We start from the raw sequence: 19,454 nt of genomic DNA on the forward strand, positions 1-19,454 counted from the left end.
GGGAACAAGAGCCAACCACTCGCCATGCCTGAGAGCTAAACCTACACAGGTTCAACAAGTGATCACAGCCCCAACGAACACAAACGGGCCTGCAGTTCCCAAGCTGGAAGAAAAAGCCATCCTGCAGAAGCAACACGCTGCTGGAAGGCTTCTTTGTTATTCTGATGCAGCTCAGCTCAAACCTTATAATAAAAAAAGGCAACCTGCTACAACCACCTTCTGTCTGGGTCACAGTGTGAGAGGAGAGGGGGTTAATTTAGTCAGGAAAGAAAAAGATTATTAATGGCATTGCAGATAGATCTCAGCAGCAACCACCTCCACACCTGGAACAAAGCCCACATAAGCCAGAAGTGCTTCCTCCCCCCTTCATGCAGCCGTGCCACATTTGATGTAGGAGCATTATCATCTTAGAGGCACAGAGAAGAGATGGCCTAAAGGTTAGGGTGTTACCCTGTGAAGGCAGCAAGACTTCATCATGCTCACCACAGATTTCCTGCCCCCGGCTGGGAGAGTCATGCAGCCTCTCTCGGCACAGCCCTCCCCCTCTGCCAAAGGTTTTGCACACACAGCCCATCAAAAGCTGAGCGTAACCTCGCTGAATGCCGCAAAGCATTCGAGTTACACCAGAGATGCTGCTTAAAACTTTGCCCAGTAGTTAAGAGGAGTTGAAGGCCTCAGTGTGCTCGGCATGAGCCTACCTTCTCAGACCATGTGGGATTTAAGATCCAATTCACGTGCACGCAGCGAAACCAGCACATCATTCTAAGTCTTGCTCGTTGCCTATTTTGAGGATTTCAGCAAGAGCCGAGCAGCCAGCAGCGGCTAGTCCTTAAACTGATTCTGGAGCAGGATGTGTTTCATTCTCATCATCCAAGGTACTTTGGACAGGCAGTTTAGTAGCAACAAAAGTGAAGGGGGAAGAAAAAGGGGAAAAAAAAAAAAAATTAAAGCCGGGTAGGAGAGTAGCTTGATGACATTCTTGCATATTTAAATTAACAATTAACGTGGGGCTGTTCCATTCCTGAGCTGCCTTCTTGTGTTATTTCCTCCTCCTTCCTCCTTCTAGTGGTAAAAATGCCCCAGGGGTAATGAAGCATTGAGCTACCTTCCCCATTCAGACTCAAGCCAGAAGGATTCTGATGAGGCTGATAAAATTAGCCGGGTCTTACAGCAGCAAGCAGGGTCAGATTTTGCTCCGGTTGTTCATGGCCTGCAGAGTTTTTGCCATATGGAAATTAAAAGGACTGCAGCAACTTTGGAAGTTGAGAGCAAATTAAAAAGAATACAAGTTCTGGCATTCATCCTTAGCAATTTAGGACAGCCTTTTCATTACCGTAAAAATAGCACGTATTTATAAGCAACATCCAGCTCCCATCTCCACTAAATCTCAAACTTCATTACAGAAAAGGCAGTAACAATGTTAACACTTTGCAAGTGGGAAATTAAGGTAAAGGGGAAGAACAGCTTGCCCAGCCTCACCCCACAGGCCAGGGCAGGGGTTCAGACCCACTCTGGGCTCCTGGTCCCTGCATGCTGCCTGCTGTGCCACACCATCTCTCCAGAAAAGAAATGGACTACACCACAGCAGTTTCCCGAAATACCTTTAGGTTCTCCTTCTCCCCCCAGATTTCCCTTTACATTTTTACCCCAGTGCATCTACTAAGCAGAATGTTTCAGCGATGCACAGCAATGGGCTTCTCATGGCTTTGTTTCTGCCAGTGCAATAGCTGTGACTGTAAGGTTTACAGAGACTTTCTGTTCCTGTCTAAAATTATCTTTGCTGAGCCTTGCAACGCCAAGAGCACAGCGCCAATATTCCATAAGCCCTGAGAAAAACGGACTACATTTCAGGCACACTCAGCTAGTGTGGTTACAGCAGCAGCATCATCCCTCAGCCACGGCCAAATCTCAGGGCCATCACCACGTCAGGCCTCGCACAAGGGGCCACCTCCCGTTTGGCTGCTGCATCAAGGCAGGGCCTGAACCTGCTGGCCAGGTGCTCTGCGCTGGCAGGGTGGTTGGCCAGCCAAAGAGGAGCCTCTGCGACCCCTGCTCCAACTGCAAGATGAGGGCAAAAGGGTATGAAAAGACAGCAGGTGGATGCAAGACAGATGGGGGAAGTGGGGGCTAGCAAGGAGACAACAGCAATTAGCATAAGCAGCAGCAGCCTCGGCTCACCAGCTGCTTTGCCGATTGTCTGCTCCAACAGCAAAGCAGCAATTTGCTTAAGAGCATGGCCAGTAGCTAGACCTGCCCCTCAGAACTGAAAGTATTAGGGAAAAAAAAAGCCCAATTTCCATGGTACAAAAGCAAGGCTTGCAAGGCTGTCATGTAGGAGTTTGCCTAAGTAAGGCATGGAGCAGGCGGCTCAAAACAGCCACCAAATACTTCAGAGTGAAAGGCTAAAAAAGGAAGGTTTTAGAGGAGGAAATGACTCAGTAGCTTGGAGGACGGGAGGGGGAGTTCAAATAGCTGAGGCATATAAAGTAAGCAAGTAGTCACCCGCTCAAATGCTAGAAAGTCAGTGAGGTGGAGGTATTGATCTTTGGTTTCTGTTGATGCAGGGTCTCATTCACAAATGGGAGTCCGTGGGCAACTTTTTATATCGGCCACGCTGGGGTTTGAAGCGGTCCTTCACCAGGCAGAAGCTTGTCAGCTGCGATCCACCCTGGTGCTTCAGACCAGAGCCAAAGTGGTCACCGCCAGCAGCAGGATTGCTGAGATTTCATGGGCTCCCCCATGGCTGGGGGACACACTGGGGGCGGGGAGGGGAAGCTTCAGGTCAACTGCAAATACCGTTTGCCTGAAGAGAGGGAGGGGGATTCACCTTTCGGGAGGGTTTGTCCAAACTTCCAGCTGGAGCTTTCAGCCTAGCTTATTTATAGCACTAACACTAGGAAAAAGGGTCAAAGCTCATTCAGTGTTGAAAAGCAGCAAAGCTAGTGAAAAGACCTCAGTCTCCACAATGCCGTGTCAATCCACAGCGTTCATTTATTTCTTCCTAATGCCCCCGTATTGCACTGAAACCCTGGGGGCGAAGGGAAGAGTCTGGGCTCCTGGAAGGCTTTACCCTTGCTTGCTGGTACACCACCACAGCAGTTGGCCATAACAGGGCATGCATCAGTGCGGCAGTGAGCCATGAGGTTAGTGCCAACGTGGCAGCAAGCCACAAGGCACCACTTCCTCATCCTCTGCCCCACGTCCCTGCCCCATCAAACGGGCAGGACTGACGGAAAGGGAGCTCGTAAAAAAGCCCTCTCTGAGATAAACCTCAGCCGGGGTGGCACGAGAGGTCACAGGCACGGGAGGAGCAGGCTGTTGAGTCAGGGAGCAGCACAGGACCGGCAAAAGAGACTCCCTTTCCCCTGCACAAGCTGCAGCACAGGATTTACACACAGCGGGGGGTTCCCAAACTGTGACATACGTGCTGCTGATGCGCAGCAGGCAGCTCCCAGTGCCCACGCTGGCACAGCACGCAGGGTGCACAGCCGCCTGTGCTAAGGCAGGCTGGTACCATCGTAAGCCACACGCTAGCCAGTGCATCTTGGTGCACTCAAAACACCGCTGTGTTTATGCCTCGGCAGGCTATGCTGGTTTGTCTTTTGGGGAATTAAACCTTTCAAAAAGTCATCATGGTTCCCGGTAAGTGCCCGGCCCAGAGCAACACATCCTTCCCATGAGACAAAAACAAGTGAGAGAGATCTCCCTCACTCTACTGGCGAAGGAGCTCCTCTCCTTGCTGAGGCTCCTTTAACTACTTACACTTCCTCAGCCCGCCGCAGTGGTTCTAAAAACGTGGCAAGACCTCTTAAAACAGACTGAGCCAACAGGCCAGTCCCAACTCATTTTCCCTTATAAGTGTATGACTTGAAACAGCCCCAGCCCCATTCGCGTGGCCTTACACCATCACTTCCCCTCCTCCCCAGGATGTATCACTTCTGTACCCCCGCTTGCATAGCGAAACCCAGGTATGAAGAGCAAGCTTGGAACAGTAACAGGCAAATAACCCACAGCAATTAAGGCTAAAAAGCAGAGCTGCCCCCGGTCGAGATGGAGGTCTGCCACAGCACTGTGCCGTATACAATGCCACCAAGCTAACAGCCATGGCAGAGACAGGATCAGAGAAACCCATCTGTCGGGCTTAAGTTCTGCTATTACACAGGCATTTTATCTGACTTGGCTTAGAATTATATGTTTTTTTTTAAAAAAAAAAAAAAAAAGCAAAACAACAAAATCAAACATGTCCCTACTCAATTCTTGTTATTACTTCCAAAGTCAGTTAAGACTTTGGTCCAAATTTAAGCATCCCTTGATCTAATCCACCAGAAAAGAGCATAGGGAAGAACTACCCACCCCACCCTGACTTAAGCCCAAGTGGTAGCCGTAGGTCTTTTGCTAGTTTCACCACAAATCTGATGCAAATGCTCTTGCAAAAGGGACCCCTGGTCAGTGCAAGCAACCCAAGAGCCTAACGCAACAGGGCTGCTTTTTCAATACATGCATCTTCAATACGGGGTCTTTCAGCAACTTCTACCTAATTTGAATAGGCATAACAGCATCTATAAAGGGCATCTACTGCAGCATGCCACGAGGGGAAGAAAAAAAAATAATCAAAATACAACACCACCCTTAACTAGAACAGCAATATGGATGAAAACTGCAAGGTATGGCTCACACATTTGGTATTGGAGCTTCATGCTAGCTGTAACCTGGTATGAAGTATTGCTGCCTCACACCTCCAGCCCTGAAAATACGCCATCGAGTCTTTTGTTTTCTGCTTACAAGCAGGGGGAAAGACTCTGCAAATAGGCTTGGTGCTGGGGGCTTTTTGCTCACTGATTTGTGCAGGGAACATCACTGCGGTCAGGATCCAGTAACGGAACCTGGGTGTCTGTACGCTTTTTAACATTAGCGGGTGCTCCTGCCATCTGGTTACAAACAGCCCGAGCCTCGCTGCCCAGGGAAATAACATTTTCGTAGCGTTTCAGAGCGAGCAGCACCGCAGCAAAGACACCAACGGCAGCTCCTCCGAGCAGCCCCGGCCTCAGCAGCGGCGTTCTGTCAGCGGGTCAGCTCTGTCCCGAGGGCAAATCGCTCGTTGCTGCAGCCACCTGAGGCAGATGCCGGTGGCAGCAGGGGGGGTGCTGGGGGTGCTGGGGGTGCTGGGGGCGCTGGGGGGTGCTGGGGGTGCTGCTGCTGCTGGGAAGCGAGGCACAGGGTTTCCTGCGGCGCCCGGCGAGCGCGGCCGGCCCGGGCCAATCAGGAGTGCCTGACTGAGATCGCACCAAAGTAGGTATTAAAAAAAAAAAAAAAAAAAAAAAAAAAAAAGAAAGAAAGAAAGAAAAGCCCCGCGCTTCCTCCTCGCCCGGCTCTTCGGGCCGCCCGCCCCCTTCCCCGCGCTCACACCGCTACCCCTCCACGGACCCCAACCGCTCCCCGACCCCCTCACGACACCCCCCGTCCCTTTTGACCCCCAGCCCCCCAAATCCTTTCTTTGCCCCCCACCGCCCGCCCTTTTCCCCTCGCCGCTCCCCCAACCCGCCCCCCCCACTCTCCCCCCCAGCACCTCCCCGCCCTCCCGCTGACTAGTCCCGCCCCGCCTCGCTGAGCGCTGCCCTGCCATTGGCCGGTCGGCGGTCAATCACCCTCCGGCTCCCCCTGCCGATTGGGCAGCCCCCACCTCCATCGGGGTGGGGCGGGGCGTTGCCACGCAGGGCTCCCACCATAGCAACCGCTTCCTCCTCCGAGGCGGGCGGGCGGCGGCCGTGACGTCGGCAGCGTTTCCGCCCGGCTCGCGCCCGCGCTGCTGCCCGCCCTGCTCCGCCGCCCGCGCCCAACCGTCTGAGGGGAGCGACCGGCCGCCGCACCGCACCGCGCCCCGCCGCCCGCCGACACCATGGTAGGGATCCGGGGTGGTGGGGGCTCTTCTCCCCCCTCCCCCCTCCGCCTTCATCCCCTGGGGAAAACCGGGGAGGGGGGTGGGGGTGGGGTGGGGAACGGGCGGCGCCGCATCCCGGCCTGCGCCCTGCCCGTCTCGGTGCTCGGCGGCGCGGCAGCAGCGCTCTCCCCCCCCCCCCCCTCAGCTTTCCTTCTCCTCACGCTCTTTTCCGTTCGCCTTTAAACTTGAGGCGGTGGATCCATTCTCCTCCCTTCCCCCCCCCGCCCCCACGCCCATCCCGCCATGAGGCGGTGGAAGGTTACTTCCCCCCCCCCCATCTTGAGGCGATGGAACTGTCCTCTTCCCCCCCCCCCTCCCTTGAGGCGGTGGAAGTGTCCTCTCCCCTCCCCGTGAGGCGATGGAACTGTCCTCCCCTCCCCCTTCCCCCCGTCCTCCGTGAGGCGATGGTACGTTCCGCGCCTCACACAGGCGCTGGGGGCAGGCGCGTCCATTTCTCGGGGGGGGGGGGTGGGGGGGGATGGTGAGGAGAATGAGAGAGGCGGGAAGGGCGGTGGGGGGACACACACACGTACCCAGGGACGGCGGCGGCCCCTCCCCGTGCCGCAGGGCGCGGCTGTGGGGGGGTTCACCCTCCTCCCACTCCACGCGTGGACGGAAAAGCCGCGGGGGGGGGGGGGGGTGGGGGGTGGGAGCCATGTTTTCCCAAAGCCGAGGGGGTTTCGGGCCTGGCCTAGAAAACGGCGGCGGCGCCTCGGACGAGCGGGGCGGTGGAGACGGGCACCCGTCCCCCGCCCGCCTGGGCCCCGCCGCGCGGCCTCTCGGCGCCGGGCCGCCCTTCATCGGGCCCGGCTGGAGTCAGCAGTCCTGGTCGCAGACAAAAGAGGGGGGAAGGAAAGCGCTGGTCGGAACGAACGCGGTTTTGCAGCGGCCGCTCAGAGCAGCTGAAATTTTAAGGTGTTCGCCGCGAGAGCTGGGGAGGTTTTTGGTTTGCTTCTCTGCTCTGAGGATGTGCAATGCTGGACACGTTGCGTCTAAGATAAAACGCTGGAAACAGGAAGCGTAGAAATCCTTAAGCTTAATAGGGCTTGTCTGCTTTCTCTGGCTTTCAAAAAAAAAAAAATGCTAGGGGACCCCTTTCATAAATGGGGAGGAATAGACCAATCAGCTGTTCTGCTTCATTTTTTGTGGATTTCCCTACGCTCAGAGTTTGCATCCCCGTTGAACTCTGGCTACTGAGACTGACAAATGCACTTGAATTATTCACCCACCCAGTTTTAACTGCTGTCCCGTTTTCGCTTGTCATGCACAAGCATTTATGCAGCAACAAACATCTGTGCGTTCTGACACACTTGTCTATGTTATTTGCCTTCAATAGGGAGGCTTTCCCATGGTATTTACCATTAATTTCTTTAATGTGTGGTATATCCAGTAAGTAAACTTTTAGTCTGTATAGATCTGGCAGGCAGGATGTGCTACTAATCTCCCTGCTTCTACAGCACCCTCGTTGAAGTATCCATGTCTGGTCTGCAGCGTGGAGCAGAGGTAATGGGAGTTGCAGATGAAGCTGCTAAAAGCCTGGCAAGACTTGCAGCTCTTGTTTAAAATAGGCTTGTCTGAACAAGCTAGCTACCACCTCTGCAGTACGCAAACCTAGTTTAGAATGACTACTCAGTGTGTCAGGCTTCATCCTGCTTCGGAACTAGAGAATTCCCCAGTCAGTTAAAACTAGTATTTCTCATAGTCATCTTCTTTTTTGGAACAGGATCTGGGTTGGCTTTTTTTAAGATGCTTTCCAGTTGCTGCAAATGAGCTTGCTTTTGGGCAAAGAGTGTAGGCCTTCTGGCAAAGTACAGTAATGCCAGCAGGAGGGCATAATTTGGTATCAAAAGAGCATTGGATTTTCTGCTTTTGTGTCTTGCCACAAGGTTCGGTTTCTTTGCTACTGGATTAAATGAGTCCCTGGTCTTTGGAGGACCATGCAAATTGTTTTTCTTGGTTGTTAGTCAATGCTGTTCGCAAATCTGTGTAATTACAAGGTACATATGCCTCATACACAAGATGAGAGCCTCATGACAATTGGTAGTGTGGGTGTCTGACATGTTCCTACTTGCCTTGTCAGAATATCGCTATCAAGAGGCTCCTGCTGGGAGCAAGGGCTGACCTAAGCGATCTCATGCGGGAGAGCCTGCAGACAGCCACAACTTGCCTGGAAAGCTGTTCAGACCCTTTCACTCACCTGACTGTGGGGTATTCATGGCGATCTCCAGGAAGCATACCTCAGGAATGAATATCTGGGATGCCCAGAGCAGGCCTTCAAAGCCTGCTTTTAAGGGTGAGGCTTATGCTTTAGGTTGCTGTAGGTGCCTGGAGGGTCACAAGAAAATTCTTAAGACACTTGGGCTTGCAATAGCTGACTTCTGTGCCGAATGTGTTTCTAAGAAGCTTTGCTTTCCTCCAAGAGTCGCGTTGCATACCATCTTACGCCCACATTACCTTAAAAACATGTGTTTCAACACAGGAATGGGTACTACTCAAAACTTCTGCCCTGCTATTGGCTGCCACAGTTCCTGTTTTTTAGCCATGTTGCTAGGATTGCCTTTTGTGGGTATTGCTTGTTCTGCAGCCCTTGATAATTGTATCAGGAGTGAACTTCATGATAGTTTGGAGAAGGTGATGATTTCCTCTTTGGCTGAAAGCTAAGGAAGTGACCTCCAGGAATTCAGGGGAGACTTTTTTTTTTCTGCCTTTTTTTCTTTTTTTTTTAATTACTTTCTTACTCATCTCTCCTTGTCTAGTTGATAACCTTTCTTATTGGCAGGGGAAAAAAAAAAAAAAAAAACCAAACCTGAATAGAGTTTTGATTCCTCTCCCCTCCACCCAAAATAAATATATACCAAATAATGCAAAGTAAAAAGCTTGGGTCTAGCTGGGAAGATCTGACTCCAAGTGATACTCAAATAAGTCTGTACTTCTTGCTGGTTTATGGTGTGCAAATAATGGCCTGTTACACAACAGCAGTAAAAAGGCAGTTATGTTTCCTGTCATGCTTCAGATCTGAATTGAAGCTTTGGACTTTCAGATGCATAGGCTGCCTGGTGTAAACAGAGGGGTCTGTCTGTCCGGCTGTAGGTAGCAGAGGACATGGACCTCTTGGGATTTGAGAAGTTGCTGGTGTTCCCAAACTGGTGCTGGTCTTTGAGGTGAAGTTAAACTAGTCACTCCTCGCTTTGCCTCCCTTCCTATTCAATAAAGTGGAGGTGGTAATATCAGATGGGTTTTCTTGACTGCTCAAATAACAGATTAAAAGCAAAGCAGTATTTAAGATACTTGTATATTTAACCACTCACATTTTCAGCCAGCTTGTCAGCTATAGCTGACATCTTTTCAGAGGTCTGATTCTCCCCCCTGTTAGCTGCAGCCGGGCTATGTGACCTTCCCCTTCTGCTAGGTGCTCTCACAACTAACTTGGCTTAGTTTTCCCTTCAAGGTCTTGGTGCTGATGATGTCTCAGGGTATTGCATGGCAGTGTAAGGGACAGATTTGTGAAGACTACTGTCCCAGAACAGTTGGGTGGTAATAGGCTTAATTGAAAAAATATTTGTCAGAGGGATGTACTATGACACATTACTGAGTCAGATGAAAATGCCACATGGTTACACAGGCAGTTCTGGCAGCGGAAGGGGATTTTGAAGGTAGATAGGGTAAGAAGGATATGCCAAGCATAGAGGAAACAAGGTGTTTGCTGAAAAAACTGAGAACCAAATCTATGGCAGTAATGTGACTAGCCAACATGGGAGCACAGTGTTCTTGAATCTGCCTGTGCAATGAAAGAAAGCATACTTTAGTAAGTTCTTGGTGTCAAATTCTGGAAAAATTGATGATGCTTTTCCAAGAAGCTAAAGTTTCCACTTGAGTAGCTGTGGATGGTCCATACTGGTATATATAATGTGTGTGTGTGTGGTTCCTAGGCAAAACAAGTCAAGAACTGGTGCTGGAAATGTCTGTGCAGATAACACGTGCACAGGCACTGCTATGGAGGGCTCTTAGGTTCTGATCACAGGAAAGGAAACCCACACTGTAATATAGTTTGCCTCAAGACAAGTTTGAAGGACTAAATTTGTTTTTAAGTATTGACTAAGTTGTTACTTTAAAGTCTTCTTGGCTGTCTTACGCTTGAGGAGGGAACAAAGACTTTTCTTGGGTAAAATACTTTGAATATTCGAGGAAAATAGTGGAGTTCACTGTGGTTCCCAACAAAAGGGAAGGCAAATTTCATCGTGTCAGAGTTGCATTTCAGTGCAGGCTTGCTACAAATCCAGTTTATCAGGCATCTGGCACATATCTCGCTCCTGAAATAGCTTTCTGTATATGGGGTTTTTCTTGAGAACGTTTTGGATTATTCTTCAGTCTTCCTCCATTTAGATTAAATTTCAGTTGTAGAGTACTTGGCGATGGAAGGCAAAATGTTGGAAGCTATTAGTGGAGGCAGCTGGGGATGGCTCTTGCTGTTGGAAGACCGCTAGACAGAAGGCTCTCTCTTTGGGCTGCCCTTTGTAGGGATGGCATTCTGCTCTCACAAGACTTGTGCAGTGCTTTACACTTAAGGCAGGAACGGTGGCTTTGTGTGGGGAATAAGAGCCGCTGTGTTACTGCAGCGCGTGCTGACAAGGCATTTAGTGCAACCATTACCTCATGTGCCTACAGCAGTCTATATGAAAATACAATGAGGATACTGGTATAAGTGCTCCAGAATAACGTCCATGGCGACACTGCCTGCGAGATGTGCCGCCTTTGCAATAGTTGCATGGAGGGACTGGGAGAGAACTCATTTTTGCTGATTTCCTCAGAGAAACTTTGTCCGTTCTTGCCTGACTGTCTCTGCAAATGTGCTGTACTGGCATCATTTTCGCATCTGATAATTAGGCAGCTTGCCTCCTCGCTGCTGCCTTGTTTCAGTAAGGTTAACTGGCCTGGCAGTTAAACTACTTGAATGTAGTCTTTTCTCTGCAGTTGTATCCCAAGACTCGTTTTAAGTTGGTGTTGCCTGTTAGGGGGATGATCTGTCCCCTACAACAAAATGTCCCCAGCTGATGGTCACATATCCCCCAGGTACCTGCAACATAGGCTGCTCAGTCAACAGCCACCCAGGTACCAGTCCAGAGTTGGATAACTGCTTTCATACTGAAAAAGGAACAGAACCAGGCTAGCTGTTTTAGCCCTGCAGTGTTCAAGCCAGAAGGCACAAAATAATGAATGTGCTGTATTGAATCCTCTGAGCAAAGTGATGCTGGGCCAAAGGGAGAAAATCTGGGCTAACAGATAAACATTTATTCTGTCATTACTGGCGGGGTGGAGGCTTCTGACCAGCTATTCTTCTGGGCAAATCAGCAGACACACAGTTAAAATATTGACAGAGGACATGTATTTCTGAGTGTGGCATTTCTTCTTGTTCCAGTGCTCCTAACAGTCATCCTCTTGCTGCCCTACACATAATGGTTGCAATCACCTTACAACAAAAGCTGCCGTGGGTTTGGGGTTTTTTTCCAAGTATGTTTACAAAGCCAGTTGTGGCTGGTGCAAGTGCAGGGTTGAAGAGGGAGCCCTGGATTTACAAAAGTAGATCCCCCTTTCTGGAAGCAATTAGTTGCATCAGGCGTTTATGGGTTAATTTCAACCCATACTGTGACACAGCCATAGGGTTTTCTCAGATGGAACAAATCTGCATTGTCCCTAGCAATATAATGGCTCCTAATGTCAGCCTGTGTAATGAATCCAGGGGTTGTACAGCAGCTGTGAAAAGGAGTAGCACCAGCTACAAACAGCCTTTTGCTTTGGAAGCTAAGAAATGGAGTTCTTAAAACTGTCCCTTCAGCCCCTGGTCAGTCCCAGTTATCAGTTGCAGTTTAACAGTGAATTTTGAGTTTCCAGACTAAATAGTCTCAACATTTTTGGAATCTGAACTGACTTGCCAGCAGTGCTCAGTTTCTTTATAAGGAAACAACTTGTCTCCCCACTTGGAGACATGTTTCTGGCTGTGCAGTAGCACAAGCATATATTCTTGACTGCACAGTCTGCATCGGCCTGCAACTCTGTTGCTGCTGCTTGCTTACGCTCTCTGCTGACATTTAACCTCTTCTTCCAAAGTTAACTTCTTGGCAACAGGAATTGGTGCAGGGGAACTAGTCGCTGTGGTCTTGGAGCAAAGATCAAGAATTGCTGAAGGTAAAGGCAGGTGACACGAACCACTTTTCTGTGATTACTAGACTCGTTCCCATGCTACTTCAGGCTTTCTAAGCATTTTCTGCTTAGAACCTTGAGGGTTTTTTGTGACTAAAGACTAAGTCTTAACACCTGTTGTCAGTTACTGAGGTGCCATTTGTTAGAAGACAAACGGGGGGGGGGGGGAAGGTTGTCTTGAGTTCACTGTGGATTTGTCTTTAGTGAATGATGCAATAGTTCTGGTCGCTGCACTGCCTGCTTTATTAGGGCAACCTTGTATTACTTAGAGTCTTCCCAGAGAGCTCTTGCCTACACCAGCCACAGGAATAGGAGGAAAAAGACCTTTATGCCTTATTAGTTCTCAGTCACACGTTAACAAAGTGCAGTCTCTCCATATGGAGGAGGTGACAGAGGAATGAGTCACTTTGAGTTGATGTTTGCACTTTTGCTCAAATTTATCCTGGAATAGGCTTTCTCTGATTACTTGCCTTACCTTATTGGAGATATGCAGAGGGGTGGCTGCCTGCCAGGCAGCTGAAGCACAGTGTCTTATTCCCTGTTCTCCTATCCGAAGTGCAAGGGTTTCTGGTTAGATGACCCCTCACAGACAAGCCATGCATTGTAAATCTTGAGGGAGGTTCCCTTGTATTTGAGGAAACCCTAACGAGTGCTGTTCTCCACGCTAGAGAAAAGCTGCTGTCTCAGACTCACAGCTCTATGAGATTGCCCTGGTTTTGCATGACCATCACTTGGGAGATACAGATGCCAGACTCCATGGTAATAGATTCTGCCAGCAGTGCCACCTCTCTTCATTGGGTTAGCAAAGCTATGCCAGCCACTCGAAGTTACAGAAGGAGAGATGTTGGTAGAAAAAGGAGAATCCAGGCTCATCTGAGGTTCTGCGTGGTAGGCATTGGTCCAGGCTTTAAAAATAATGCACGTTAAGGAGTTGTCTGATTGATGACCATCTCTCAAGGACAGCCTGTTTGCAAGCTAGCACTAAGCAGTTCCCCATCACCGCTCATCTCCCTGATTTTGCAGTAGAACTCTGCTGCTTCTGTAGAACGCTTCCACTCTCACAATGTTTCTCACAAAATTAAACAAAATTAATCAATTCATCAAGCATGTGTTTTGTGGCTGAGCTTAAGGAAAAACAAAATGAAGAACAACCTGTAGTCTTTTTCAGTTGGTACGTCTCACATGATGCTCTACCTGACTGTTTAGTACTGCTGACTGTGCTTGTAACAGTGATGTGTGTCAGTTTACGCAGAGGGAAGAGGATGATTTTCCTTCTGAGATATGCATTGACATATCTGAAGATGTCATTTGAATTTGAAAGACCAAAAGCCAGTCGGGGAAGACGGTATTAGAAAGGAATCTCACTGTTTACACTGCATACAGCATGTTGAACGGGCTTCAGTTTGGTCTTTACTGCTCTGGCCATGATGTCCTTCCAGCAGAGTCCACTGCCCAGTATGACTTCCCATATTTGCAGTATTTGCTGTTGTGTAGCTGCTTTTAAGCTCTCCAACTTTGCTGCACTCTGAGAACAAAACTCAGATACAAATGCTTCAACCCTGCCACTTCCTTTTTCCCACACACACCCCCATTCCCAAAAAAACAGCAGACTAAAAGTGCAGATCAGCCTCTTGTGGTTCTCGCTAGACCTTGTCCTCTTTATTCTGTGCAGCAACCTTTAGCATTAGATTGGTAGTACTGTATCTGCACCTCCTACTACAGCTAGCAAGGGGAGGGCGATGCCACAACGTGAGTAGAACTTCCCATCAGACTTTGGGGGTGGTGGGGGGGAATAGAGTTGTAAAGGAAGACAGCTTGCTTTAAAAGCTCATGGGAGAGCTGCTGGGAAATAGATATTTTAACAGCTAGACTTGCAAGTTCTGCCTTTAAAACACTGAATTCAGAGCAACTGCTGAAAGTTGGCTTGTTCAGCTAAAAACTGCACCACTCCAGTCCCCCGTACTCCACCACATCTCTTGTCACATGGATTTGGTTTAGAGATCAAGCGTGGAATTTGGCCGTATTTTACCTCTGTTCCTAAAACTGCTAGCAAGCGTGCTAGAAACGGCTAGGAAATTTTGAACAGAAGATCCTCATGGACTTGATTGTCTAGCCAGCCTGAAATGGGTAACAAAGTTAAGCTGCTGTAATGCCAGGGGATCTGCCGCAACTGAATCTCTGAGGACAAGGGGTGGACATGCATGTAAAACTACCCCAAAACAATGTTCTAATGTAAGTAGGATTGTGCCTTCTTCAGAATAGTTTTGGTTTGGCAGCTGGCTGTGGGCAGCATCAAGACTCCAGATTCTTTACTTGGCCTGGGAAAAGAGGGCCTGCAGCCTTTTGTGATGAGACTCTCAGGCCACTGGTGATTTGCCAGTGTCGGTTGCCTGCTAGCCTCAGATTTAAGGCAGTGCAGTAATGTAGTTGGGAGAATTTGCGGTGGTAATGCTCAAGGTCTTTGCTCTTGTCTTTGCAGGCATCTGGAGTACAAGTTGCTGATGAGGTATGCCGTATCTTCTATGACATGAAAGTGCGGAAGTGCTCTACGCCTGAGGAAATTAAGAAGAGGAAGAAGGCTGTCATCTTCTGCCTCAGTCCAGACAAAAAGTGCATTATTGTGGAAGAAGGCAAAGAGATTCTGGTGGGAGATGTCGGTGTGACAGTTACCGACCCTTTCAAGCACTTTGTGCAGATGCTTCCTGAGAAGGATTGCCGTTATGCCTTGTATGATGCAAGCTTTGAGACCAAGGAATCCAAAAAAGAAGAGCTGATGTTTTTCTTGTGGTAAGCCATCTCCCCAACTCGCTCATTCCTAACATGCAGTCCAAGGACTGTGGGCGAGGTCTCTGAGTATTTGTATTGCCCAGGCTGGCAAGATGTCAGGCTTAAAGTGCACCGGGCAGCCTTGTGCCTGCACGCTGAGCCATGAGTTGCTTCCCTCATTGGTAGGATACTGCTTCTGTCTGGGCTGGGTAATAAATGTCACTAATTGCACTCTTTTTGGTGTATCCCACTAGGGCACCAGAACAAGCACCTCTCAAAAGTAAGATGATCTACGCAAGCTCCAAGGATGCAATCAAAAAGAAGTTTCAAGGTACATAATACAGCTAACGCTTCTAGCTTAACTGTTGGTTAACTGGTTTGTTTTTTTTTTTTTTTTTTTTTTTTTCTTGAGATACTAGTGAGAGATGAGAACTTCACAGGTGAAATGCCCTGTGACGCAGCTAAAATGAGCTCTGGCTAAAACTTACACTGACTGAATTTTAGAGCCACTAGAACTGTGCTCAGGTTTTGCAATGTGTGACATTGGAGCTGTACTGGACAGAGCAGCCCGTCTGCACCATACAGGCTAGGAACAGTTATATTCTTAGCACAGAGCTGGATTTTGTGCAGAGCTGCCGGTGGCAGAGGACTTTCAGCCCTGTGTCTGTTGAAATACACCATCTCATAAACTTTCTGTGCTGTAGTAGTAGTACTACTACTACTACTTAACAATTCACCTGATTTAGAGATGCAGTTGTGATTACTCATTTCAAAAGGCATTGCATCTCCAAGTGGAGGAGAAAAGTTCTGTGCAGTCTGTCAGGCACCGTTAACCAAAGAGTAAACACCTTCCTGCAGCATTCAGAAATTTCATGCTAAGTCGGTCATTACGATGGCTCGTATCCAGACAGCACTGCCCCCCTGCTTCAGTTCCTCATGCTGTGCTGGGCCAAAATCTTGCAGCGTGCAAGACTACAAGATCATTGTCCAACCTTCACAGGACAACTTGCTAGTGGATTGGAACTAGCCAGGGAGACTGTTCTGTCCTGCACACATGGAAGTTGAAAAAAAAAAAAAAAATCCCGAGGAAATTCTTTTCTCCACATAAGACGGACTTGTGTTGGGTTCCCTGCCCTCCAAAAAAAAAATAGAAACTGTTGTTGATTCCTGCATCTGTGGTCCTCATTCTGATTCCTTCACCCACCTCTCCGGAGTCAGGGGGAGCTGAATCAGCCATCTTAGTGTGCTCGTGTGTAGCTCCCTCACCTGCCATACCCAGGGCAGCACTAGAAATGAGAGATTCGCTTCTGAGATAGCCTGCAATGAAAAGGCTAACAGCCTGAGCACTGATCTAGTGAAAACTTTCTCCCTGATACTTCTGGTTGATATTTGGTGTGTAGCCAGATGTTTCCTATGACGTATCAGGGGAAAACCATCCAAATTCCTAAGCTAAGGCATAGACTTAACTGCTTGAGTGACAGGATCCCCTCTTCTACTGTTACTACCAAGTATGTTTCTTTAATTACGAGCATGTTGAAACGCTGTGTTATTGAGTGTTTTGCCTCTCTTTTTAGGCATAAAGCATGAATGCCAAGCAAATGGGCCAGAGGACCTCAACCGAGCTTGCATTGCTGAGAAGCTAGGAGGCTCCCTAGTCGTAGCTTTTGAAGGAAGTCCCGTGTAGATGTCATACAGTGCCACAACTCTACAAGCATTCCATGTTTTAATATATCAGTTATGTAAAGCAACCATTCTAGGCAAGGGTTTCACTAACTGTAGGGAAGCTGTCTTGTAGAATAAAGTAGATTTTGGAGATGTAGCTCGTATGTACAAATGACCCTAAATAAATCAAATCTAAGGATTTATCTTGGTGTATTAATATTTGCATTGGTTGTCCAGCCCAATACTATCCCTGATGGATTAACACTAAAGGTCTCCAAAATGTTTTGGTCCAATGCAGCAGTGTATCATGGGATGAAAGGGGGGGCGGGAGGTGAGAACAATCCGATTCCTGCTCTTGCTTTTCTAAATTGTAACAAGCAAAATTCAGTCAGTCTTTTTGAGGCTACTGGCCAAATTGCCAAACTCAAAAACTTTTCCCCTTTAACTGTTTAATGCAAAACTTAAAACCTGTAGTTAAAGTTAGGCTAAAGCAACCTGTTGGCACCAAAACTGGGTTAAATTCTTAGTGCTTGCAGTTGCAGAGCAGTACTAATAAAGGCTAATTCTGAAGTTAAATAGAGATAAAATAGACACATTTTTCTGGATAAATAGTCTTAATCCACTCTCTTGTAAACTCATAGTGAAGTAATAATATTTAAAAGTTCACTTGTTCTGTAGGTTCAATTTTCTTGTTATGAAGTGTCTTGAGGTCTCTTCCAGCCTGAGTGATTCTATAAAAATTGCTTTTCTGTTGACATAGTTTAATTTAGAACTACCTTAGTTTCTCTACTACACACTTACTAGTGGATCAGATGCTTCTGAGGCTTTTACAAAATGCAGATTCTTGTATCGGAGCTCTCCAGTTATGGGCAGTGCAGTGAGAAAGAACCACATCTTAAAAAGTGGTATTCTCAGCCCCCAGTCTTCGGTCACTTGGTCCATTTGTCCATAATTACTATTGATTTAACTCGGAACCAATCAGCCTGACTAATAGGGCTTGATCTGGGCTTTTTGTCTGTTAGCTTCTTTAATTCTGTAGAAATGCATGGAAATATCACCTACTAGAAAGTTTGACCTGAAATGCCTTTTGTATGGGGGGTAGAGAACATTCCTGTGCCAGCTACAGAGATCTTAAAAGCTTCCATGTTTCACCAGTGGTTGATTAAAGCTGTTTCCTTTGTGTAATGTGTACATGGGAGTTGCATAGAGTTTTCCTGTATGTCTGTAGAGAAAAAGAAGAAGAAAAAAAAAAAAAAAAAACACAAAACAAAGCAAAACCCTTAGCCTCCAGTGCATTACTGTGATATGTTCTGTGTGTGCCAAATTCAAATAGCCTAAATAAATGGGGTTTCCCCTGCCCTGGGTCAGTGACTGATTCCTCTCCAGGCTCTGGCTTCGCCCTCCTGCGGTGGGCACGCCGGGAGCTGGTCGGCCTTCTGCCGTGCTGCTGCGGGGGAGACAGGACGGGGAGGAAGAGCTGGAGGAGGCAGGGGGAGCCGAGGGGAGGCAGGTTCATCTGTCTGCCAAGCGTGGCCCTGCACCCTCTCCCGCCTGGGTGAGAGCTCTAGCTCCCTGGCAGCACCTGGTCGTGCCTTCTCGGCTTCAGACCTGCCTTTCCACGGGGGGGAAACATGTGTTTGCAGTCAGAGCAGGAGAAACCCGGCCCCTGTCCGTTATTTTGTGCTGCTTTCCCTGTGGGAACTGAGGGGGCTCTCTGGGGGCCGTGGGGTGAAGCCCCAGGCAGTCGCAGGCTGCCCCTTGCTGTGTCCAGCTGTGGCCAGCTGTGCAGGGGCAGAAGGCTGTGCTGTGCCCGCTGGGTTAGCTGTGGGGCCGGGGAGGGCAGGGCCGGTGCCCGGCCGGCCGTGCTGCGTGGCTCAGCCCTTTCGCTGAGGGCGGGCGCTGCCGGCCTGCTCTGGCTTGGCACCAGACCCACCCCAGCGAAGCTGTCGGGTTTGGAGAAAAGCTAAACCTGCCTGGTTGCTGCTGCTGCTTTCGGCTTGTGTGTCGGTCACCTCTGAGCTTGCCCAGGTGGGTAATTATCCTGGTAAACAGCTGCTCCTTGCCTAGGGGTCTGCAGTCCTGGGCTCCGGGCGGAGATAAGGAAGCCGGAGCGACGCAGCGGGAGTGGTGCTGCCTGACAAACAGCAGGAGCTCCCGCTGGCCACTGGCACCTCCAGAGCGCAGGCTGCTTCAGCGAGACCCCCGGCCCAGGTGAGCTGTGGGGGGCTTCTGCCGGGGGCTTCCTTCCTCCCTTAGGAAACAGCCGGAGACCCTGCGAAGGGGGGAGGCTCGCGGGCCTGTAGGTAGGAGGGCACTTCCCACAACGCGGAGGCGCTCGGATCCTGGGCACAGAGTGCCTCGGTGCCAGGGCTGTGCGGGACGGGAGGCCTGGGGCGGCGCTGCGGGCCGTGGCTCGGTGGGGTCCCACAGCTGGAGCTGGTCGGAGGGGCGCTGGCCGCTCTTAGGGCTCTCGGGGCAAGTCCTGAGGCGTCACACTGGCCTCTGCGGGCGAGTGTCGCGCTCCAGGGCGGGCAGTGACTCTTAACCCTCAGAGCTGTAACGTTTCAGGTTTGCCCATGTCGTGGAGTCAGCGGGCCAAACTCTGCCTCCCAAGGGTGGCCATCCTGCTGTCGGAGGGGGCGGAAAGCGTGGGAAGATGTGTCCTCCGGTGACTGTTTCAAATCCTTTCAGTTAAGGTTTCTCCCAGATCACCCAGGCTTTCTGGAAAGGCAAGGCAAGCAGGGAGAGACGTGAGGAATGCTTCCCTACAGCTTGGCCAGTAGCTGGGGGGAGAAATTACTTTCTAACAGGACGACATGAAGAAGAAAAAGGCGGAGGTGATGGACGCAGCTCCGAGCCACACCAGCTCGGCAGGACCGCAGCCCTGTTC

At 49.5% G+C, this 19,454-nt stretch overlaps 1 protein-coding gene across 1 annotated transcript; it reads left to right on the top strand.

The window, feature by feature from the left end:
* Window positions 1-5,754: 5,754 nt before the first annotated feature.
* DSTN (destrin, actin depolymerizing factor) lies at window positions 5,755-17,927 on the top strand. The gene is made up of 4 exons (XM_042789279.1): window positions 5,755-5,899; window positions 14,616-14,923; window positions 15,157-15,233; window positions 16,477-17,927. Exons 1-4 carry the CDS (start codon window positions 5,897-5,899, stop codon window positions 16,584-16,586), a joined length of 498 nt encoding a protein of 165 aa, XP_042645213.1. The 5' UTR covers window positions 5,755-5,896; the 3' UTR covers window positions 16,587-17,927.
* The last annotated feature ends 1,527 nt before the right edge of the window (window positions 17,928-19,454 follow it).

The sequence above is a fragment of the Tyto alba genome, unplaced genomic scaffold, assembly GCF_018691265.1.
Source record: "Tyto alba isolate M040663 unplaced genomic scaffold, T.alba_DEE_v4.0 Super-Scaffold_16, whole genome shotgun sequence".
NCBI lineage: Eukaryota > Metazoa > Chordata > Aves > Strigiformes > Tytonidae > Tyto > Tyto alba.

Excerpts from the sequence above, each read along its gene's own strand:
- DSTN (XM_042789279.1), top strand. Across the intron at positions 14,924-15,156 it reads GAGCTGATGTTTTTCTTGTG|GGCACCAGAACAAGCACCTC; the intron begins GTAAGCCATCTC and ends GTATCCCACTAG. Across the intron at positions 15,234-16,476 it reads AATCAAAAAGAAGTTTCAAG|GCATAAAGCATGAATGCCAA; the intron begins GTACATAATACA and ends CTCTCTTTTTAG.